This window comes from Mesitornis unicolor, unplaced genomic scaffold, assembly GCF_000695765.1.
Source record: "Mesitornis unicolor isolate BGI_N332 unplaced genomic scaffold, ASM69576v1 scaffold27836, whole genome shotgun sequence".
Lineage (NCBI taxonomy): Eukaryota > Metazoa > Chordata > Aves > Mesitornithiformes > Mesitornithidae > Mesitornis > Mesitornis unicolor.
In genome coordinates this window covers 29,408-37,310 of record NW_010190743.1, presented here as the reverse complement: position 1 = coordinate 37,310, position 7,903 = coordinate 29,408, and the positions used below count along the sequence as shown (strand labels likewise).

Genomic DNA, 7,903 nt, shown 5'->3' with positions numbered 1-7,903 from the left:
ATGCTGGGCTGGTTCGAGCGGGTGGTTCCCCAGCCCCCCGTGCCCCATCTGACAGAAGAGACCCCCCCGGCCCCAGTGCAGGATCCAGAGCCAGCTAAGGTGAGTGGGGAGCCAATCTGGGGGGAACCAGGGACCCTGCAAGCATGGTGGAGAGATGCTTGGTGCCTCTGCATCCAGCCCTGACACTGTGGCACCCAGGGATGATCCACAACATCCGTGGGAGGGATTTGGGCCAGGATGCACCCGCCCTCTGAGCTGCTGGGAGGCAGTGGGAAGGATGGGGAGGCTCTGGGGTTTGCAGCCATTTCTGAGTGGGCGATGCTGTCCCCTGAGCCTCGCACTCTGACACTTTCTGCCTTTTACCCTGAAGGCACTGACGAGAAAGGCCAGTGGCCCTGGAGATGCTGCTGACTATGCACGCACCGAGGGTAAGTCCCCACGGCAGAGGGATGTGCTAATTCAGGCATTGGGTCAGCATTCCCTTACCAACTGGTCCCACTCCTGCCCAGCATGCCAAGGGCTTGCGGGATGGTGATAGGAGCTTTCTGTTTATTTTTTTCCTGGTGCCTTTGAAGAAGTGGAAAAGAAGGTGGGATTTGCAGTCCCGGAGGATGCAAGCTCTGTGTTTGAGAGGTATTGTTCTTACACCCTCCAGCATGCAACGTGGCTTGCCTGGGTTTTTGTTTTTGGTGGGGGGCTGGATGCCTGGGCTGGGGCATCCCAGCCTGACTCGCCCTCTTCCCTGGCAGCGTGGGGAGCAGTGTGCTCTCCTGGATCTCCCAAGGGCTGGAGAAGGTGATGCCCCAGCCAGTTCCAGCCCCAGGGACACTGCAGGCACTTGGGAAGAGCTTTGAGACAAGCATCGATGTTCCCGATCAGGTAGCTGACAGATCTGGGCAACAGTCTGACAAATTTGGGCTTCAAGCTCTTCTTTTCCTTCCAATCATTTTCCCAGTGCTAGCTGGGAACTCTAAACCTGGCCTGCCTGGGCTTCTGCCTTCATCCATCCCTGGGGAAAGGGCAGGTTTCCCCACTGCCGGTTTGGATGAGCCCCCTTGGCTGTTGGGCGGGTGATGGTCTGTTTCTGTTTGGCTTTTCAGACAGAGGTGCAGATCCTCGGGGACGATGATGAGGATGGTCTGGGTAAGGATTGCTGGGAGCCCACAGCTTGCATCATCCCGGGAGCCTTTCTGGGCCTCCTGGTCGGTGATGCTGGCACTACTGGCACCCAGAACTGGGGTGATGGGGGGACGAGGAGCTCCCAGCAGTGCAAGTATTGACTCTCCCCCATCCCTATGGCCCCGCTCTCCTTGCAGTGATAACCCCCTTCGATCCAGAGGATGATGAACTGGATGGCTGCGACCCTGAGGCTGGCTTGCCGGGAGCCTTTCTGGGCCTCCTGGTCGGTGATGCTGGCACTACTGGCACCCAGAACTGGGGTGATGGGGGGACGAGGAGCTCCCAGCAGTGCAAGTATTGACTCTCCCCCATCCCTATGGCCCCGCTCTCCTTGCAGTGATAACCCCCTTCGATCCAGAGGATGATGAACTGGATGGCTGCGACCCTGAGGCTGGCTTGGACACGGGCACGGGGCAGTGGTGGGTCCCTGGGGGGATGCAGGATGGCAGGGCTGGGGTGCAGGATGAGCTCCCCACCACGGCACGCTCTCCCCGCAGGGCAGGGGCACGGGTGATCAGCTGGCTGGCGCAGGGCTTCGAGAGGATGGTGCCGCAGCCGGAGGTGCCGAAAAAGTCAGAGGTGAGCATCGCCCATCCAGGGGGCTGTGGTGCAGAGGTGAGAGCGGAGGGTGTTTCCTGTCCTCCCACACACCCTGGCTGGGACTCTGGGGAGGAAAATCCCAGGGGACATTCAGTAGAGTGAAAGAGCGGCCTGGGGTGCCATCCTGGTGCTTCCCAGCCTGGCTGCATGCAAGGAGGACCCTTCATTCAGGACCTACTGGTGCCAGCAATGCTGGAGGCTGGGTTTAATGGTCCTCATCAAGGAAATGGGGCTGAAACCAGTGAAAGGTGTGTGGGGCTATGCATGAGTCCCCTTGGGGTGGGGGATGTGCCCGCACAGGGTGGTGTGGGGCTGCAAATGGTGCTTTGCTGCATCCATCCATCCCTCTATCCCTCTGCAGCCGGATCCAAAGGAGCAGAAGTGCGAAGCCACAGCAGGAGGTGAGTGATCCCCCAACCCTGGGTGACGCTTTTGGAGGTGGCATTCTGCCTTCAAGAATCCATGCACCAGCCCTCCATCCCCATGCCCTGGGGTACCAACTGTGCGAGAGGGGTGGGAACACAGGGTCCTGGGTCACAGCACAGCCACTACACCGCGTCTGTCCCCAAACTGCCCATGTCCTTGTCCCAGGCTGGGTCCCCAGGGAAGAAGCTGCCAGGGAGGTCTCCCAGGCCTGTTCCAGTGTGGGAGGGACCCTTCCTCGCTTGCTTCCCTTCCCCAGCAATTTATAAGGTGACTGCTGCGTTGTCTGTCCCCCTTTTCCTTCTGAACAACTCTGAGCAGGCACAAAAGGGACTAAAACCCGGGCAAAGGCGAAACGCAGCTCTTCAACCTCCCAGAGCATGCCAGGGACAGTGGAGTCGGCAGCGGCTGAAGGGCAGCCAGAGACAGCAGCCACCCTGGTCCCTCAGTCCCTGGCTGGGGACGGCAGCAGGTAACTGTGGTGGCAGTTTCTGTGTGGGTACCATGGCCAAAGGGATGGGACTGTGGAACCAAAGGCTCTGGTAGCCAGGTCTGATGGTGGTTTCTGGTCACCAGGATGTTTACCTGGTTCGTCCAGGGACTGGAGAAGGTGATGCCGCAGCCAGTGAGCAGGGAGAAGCAGGACACACAGGTATGCTGTCTGCTGGGTAGGCAAAGGGTGCATGAACACTGTGTCCCCAGTGGAGAGGGTGTCCCCTGCCATGCAGATGCCACCAGATCAGTGCTGAGACCTGCTGTGGTTTGGGCTGTCATTCAGATCCTTCAAGAAAAACAAATCCCTATCACCTTCTTAGCTGATGAAAATCAGGATTTGGCCTCTAAGCAGCAAGAGAGCCCATAGTGTGTGTTTTCTTTGCTGTGTCTTTACCTTTCTGCGTGGCACCGGGTGATGTCTGCGCCCTCACATCTCACCCAGGCTCAGTCCAGCTCTAAGGAGAAGCAGCAGCAGCTTCATGTGCAGCTTCCCTTGCATCTGGGCGAGCTCACTGATGTCCTCCTGCCTTTTACCTTTTGCCCTTGCCCAAGCAATCCACATACCCCTAGAAATCCCACAGGGTGTTTAGGGTAAAAGGGCCACATTTACTGAAAATGGGGCAATTAGAGTAAAAAACTAGGTTTACTGGGCAATGTCTTATGTTTTCCTTTTCCTTCTGGCAGGGAGTGTCTGCAGCAACCTCAAGTCCCGTGGAAGAAAGTAAGTGGTTTCTTGCTCTCACCATGCTGTTTTGCTTGTTGGGGTCAGAAAGGTCGCTGAGAAGAGGGGCCAGTGGTGACTTTTATCCCCCAGTCTGCTGTGGGTGCCAGCTCAGGAGCCCCTGAAATCCCTGGGGAAGTCAGGAGAGGCTGTTGCTGCTTGAGAAGTAGGAGCAGATCTGGGGTTGTGGCACGGGCTTGGTAAAACTCAGGTGGTGGGAGTCTGACTGCAGCATCCCAGATCCTCACATCCCAGGTTTTGAGGTTAGTGCTGATATCAAGGTCTGTCCTCGAGCTGTGCCAGAGGATTTTTGCCAAGCTGGTGGGATTTGATCAAAGGATTACAGGGGAATTCAAACCTTACCCCCTTCATCACTCCTTTGGCATGTTTGCTGCTGAGCTGGAGGATGTTTGCTGAGTCTGGCGTGAGATGCCACGGGGAAAACAAAATCCTGGGATTAGATGTGTTAGATGTGAGTCTGCATGGCTGTAGGAAAACATTGCACGGTTCATACTGCTGCTCTCCTGTCTGTGGAAAGGAGCAAGTACCAGCTCTGTGGGCAGCTGGGCTTGGCTCCCCTTACCAGCCACATTTTGGGATGTGGAGCAAGACAGGGAGCCTGGCCAGGAGCCATGGATGGGCCAGCCAGGGGAGGTGTCACACAGCCCCGTGCAAGCACCGTTCCAGGAAGGAGTGGTTGGTCAGGCCGTGGGAGCGCCGATGGGAGCAGGGACACGTGGAGGTTTTGTCCCTCTCCGGGGACGTGCCGGGAGGTTGCTCCTACAGCCAGCAGCTGCTTGATGGGATCTTAGAGCTGGAAATCCCACAGGAAGGCATTTGTCCATGTGTTTGTACAAAGTAGAGACCCAAGTACTGCTGTGGACCTTGGGAAGAGGCAAAGCTGGTGGGATGCTGCCGCACATCTGGGCAGCTGCAGCCTTTGCAGGCGGCTGGCTGGCGTTACAGCTCACTTTGGTGCCTTGAGGCATCTCCAGGTCCCTTAATCTGCCCAAGGAAGGGAGCAATAGGGTAGAGCAAGAGATCTGCCCCAGCACCAAGCTGCCAGCACGATCATTAATGTTTTCCTTCTCCTTTTGTTTCAGGGGGCAAAGGGGCTTAGCGCCTCTGAAACAAATGGAAAACGAAGCCCGTGGCGAGCCAGCCCATCCCACAACCAAATGAGACCAACCTGAGGAGACAGTGCAGCTGGGGAGGAAAAGCAAAAGGGAATCTGCAAATGGTCTCTAGCTCCTTCCCAGCCAGGGCAGCAGGGACCAGAGGCTGGCTGCGTATCCCAGGGCTGTCCCGTCCCGGCTCCCTTTTGTCTTCAGGAACTGGAGCTATTGGTTTTGCAGGGCAATGTCTGTGAGACAGGAGCTATAATTTATAGGAGGGTAGGAAAGCATCACCCAGGACACCTCAGAGGCAGCGAGCCCCTTGCTGCAGCCTCCTAGCACTACTGGCCCTCTCAACTCCCCCCCAGCATCCGAATACTCACCTCTGAGACCTCCAGATGAAGGCCAGAGCTGTCTTTTAGTCAATTTCTTTCTCCAAGATGTCACGTTAGAGAGCTCTTTGAGCTCTCATCAGCTTCTTATTGCTTTTCTTCCATTAACAGAGTGTTTTCTCCCAGCAAGTAGAAAGGGCTCTGGTTTGCAGCAGCAGATGCAGGCGGGTGAAGTGAATCTCTAGGCAAATGAGTGGGAGTTAATGGTTAAAAGCCTTTGCCCGGGCTCTCCTTATGGGAGAATTTACCCAAGCTCTCCTTGTCCCCAGCTATGGCTGTTCTCTCCTAAAACTCACAGCTCCTTGGATGCAGCACTAAGAGGAGTGTCCTGGCAGAGAAGGGATCCCAGGGGCTATCTCAGTTCAAGGAGTGCAGTCATGAATTTAAATTTACCCTCTTTCAGTTTAAAACCCTTGACCCTTGTCCTGCCACTACAGATCATGCTAAAAAGTCTTTCTCCATCTTTTGTGTAAGCCCCCTTGATATATTCAAAGGCCACAATAAAGCCTCCCACCATCTCGTTGCATCTCCTTAGGATGATCTAGGCCTCTGTAACGATGAGTCACGAGCCAAGCAACCAACCTGACATCCATCCCCTGAGTTTATAACCAGACCTGCTGGAACCAGGCTACAATTTTAGTATTTGCCCCATTTTCATATAATATATCCAAAAGTTGTGTCATGTTTTAAAAGCCATCTCTCTGATTGCTGTCCCGCATTTTAATTAACAGGCTAAAGGCAGCATAGGCACCATGGGGTGGGTAAATATGACACAGAGCCGACTGTGGGTGGGTTTCCTGTCTTTCTGTAGTTGAATCTGTACGTTTCCTATTAGCTTTGCTGTGGACATGTAAGTTTTGTTGTCAGGCAGACTTCAAAATAAACTGGTTTACCGTATGCGGATGTGCTTCCTCCTCCTGTTTCTTCAGGATGGGTCCCTGTGGGACAAGACAAGGGCTGTGGATCAGATCCATGCTTTTGGCTTTGCAGCTGGTCCAACAGCCTCCCCAGTTACATGCTGTGGGGTTCTCCCAGTGATGCTGGAAAGTGGCAGGGTGTGCAGGATACATCCCAAACTGTGTTCAGAGAGGACGTGTGGGGGTGCTCAGAGCATTGCAACCTGGGGTCTGCAAAAGCAGGGCCTTGGAGCAGTGCTAGCATAGCATTTCAGGGTTTGCAAGGTTTGGGCTCTTCCTGCACCTGCTTTTGTTTGCGAGGAGAGACAAAATGTGGCTTGGAGATGGGCCAGATCGTCTGCTAGTGAGGGTTGCCATGTGCGTAGGGAAGTCAACAGGCATCTGTACGTGAAGGGGTATGGTTTCCACAGGGTTTTTCCTGTGCTTGGCACAAAATGGTGAATTTTCTTCTTCCTTCTGGCAAAAGTGGCCTAGGCATCCATCTGGCACAGCTTGGGGAGACTGGGGCTGCACAGTTCTGTGCAGGCTGAGAGCAGCTGCATCGAGCAACTAAAATGTGGGATCTGCCATGCCCCTACCTCTGGCCCCTCAAAAATGTGCTGCTCTCACTCCATTGCCTCCCTGTCCCCGTTCCTGTTTCAGTCTGCATTGTCCCTGAGGAACCCAAGGAGACTGACCTCATCCTCGAAGAGATCACCGATGACTGCATTGATGAAGCCACGTGCAAGATGATAGCCCTGGGCCTCGAGGCTCAGCTGGTGGCAGATACTCATCCCCTTCCCCCCATACAGGAGGAACCTCAGGAAGAAGAAAACAGGTAGGAGAAGGGAGATACTAGTGATGGGCAGCTCTGCGTGCGCTCTGGCCACCAGCATAGTGGCCATGGGAAGGGACATGCACATCCCTGTACACCCCTCCTTGGTGGAGCTGGCAGGAGCCAGCCAAGGTGCTTGTTTCCAAAGAGGGGGTACCAGAATGGTGTTTGATCAAACAGCCTTTCCTTCTGGTGCTGAGATTTGAGTTGGGGCAGGCAGTGGCAGAGCCGAGACTGCAATGCTTCACATTGCCCTGCAGAGGACAGCTGAAGGATGCTCTGCTGAGGCTTCCCTAAGTAGAAGCTGGCCCCAACGCGGGAGGGTTTGGACCTGTTTCCCATCAACTACACATCCAACTGTCATGACGATTAGAAATGGTAGTTTTCTCTATCTAATTCGTCCTACAACTTCCAAAGGAAACCCCTGCTGAGGTCCTCCTGAGGGCTGGGCAGTGCTTTCAGAGCTGGGAGTGAGCTGCATTGCAGCAGGGGCATGAGAGGTGTCCATGCCCTCTTTTTTAAAGGGTTTGCGATCCCCTAGAATGCTTCCTGAGCACTGGCACATGCAGGGAAAGGTAAGCACAGCAGTCCTCATCTCTGACATGGGCAATGCTCAGCTGCACTAAACACAAGCAATGCCCAAAGCCACCCTTCTGCTCAGCCAGAAAACACTGGACATGTTATAAAAACATTATTCAGATATTTTTTTTTCCTCTTAGTATATGAGCCTGAGAAGCTGTGGGCAGCAAACACGTCCTGTCCTGCAGGGTGGATTTTATTAACAGGGAGGTATTAGTCAAAATCAGCAGCAAGTGACACCTAAGCACAGCACATCATTACCCTGTGCCGCAAGGGGAATTTGAAGACTCTGGGACTCTGGTTTTGCAATCCCAAACTTTTTCCTGTTCTTCATCTTACCCTCTTGGAGCTGCAGATATTGATAGGCTGTGAAGCAGTGTATGCCCAGTGTGTCCAAACATGTCCCCCTGCAAGAGGTTGGCTGGGGGGTGGAGGAACAGCATCTCTGACCAAAAGGGGAGTGGAAACTGGCAGTGCTCCTCTTGTGAGGTTCATTTCAACTAATGAGTTTCTCCTTCCCAGGCTGTGGATGTGCTCCCTGAGCACTGCTGAGGAGGAGGGGGAGGGGGAAGAAAAGGAGAAGAAGGGGAAGGAGGAGGAGGAGAAGGAAGAAAAGGAGAAGGAGGAGGAGGAGGAGGAGGAGGAGGAGGAAAAGGAGGAGGAGGAGG

General features: G+C 54.7%; 1 protein-coding gene across 1 annotated transcript in view; it reads left to right on the top strand.

The window, feature by feature from the left end:
- The window catches only part of CNGB1 (cyclic nucleotide gated channel beta 1), a 31,295-nt gene continuing 23,392 nt past the window's right edge, over nucleotides 1-7,903 (top strand). The window contains exons 1-10 of the mRNA XM_010186515.1: nucleotides 1-99; nucleotides 371-428; nucleotides 785-879; nucleotides 1,101-1,143; nucleotides 1,317-1,439; nucleotides 1,517-1,598; nucleotides 1,677-1,794; nucleotides 2,141-2,180; nucleotides 6,485-6,659; nucleotides 7,758-7,903. Of these exons, the coding sequence (XP_010184817.1) occupies nucleotides 1-99; nucleotides 371-428; nucleotides 785-879; nucleotides 1,101-1,143; nucleotides 1,317-1,439; nucleotides 1,517-1,598; nucleotides 1,677-1,794; nucleotides 2,141-2,180; nucleotides 6,485-6,659; nucleotides 7,758-7,903 (979 nt within the window). The remainder of the gene's footprint in view (nucleotides 100-370; nucleotides 429-784; nucleotides 880-1,100; nucleotides 1,144-1,316; nucleotides 1,440-1,516; nucleotides 1,599-1,676; nucleotides 1,795-2,140; nucleotides 2,181-6,484; nucleotides 6,660-7,757) is intronic.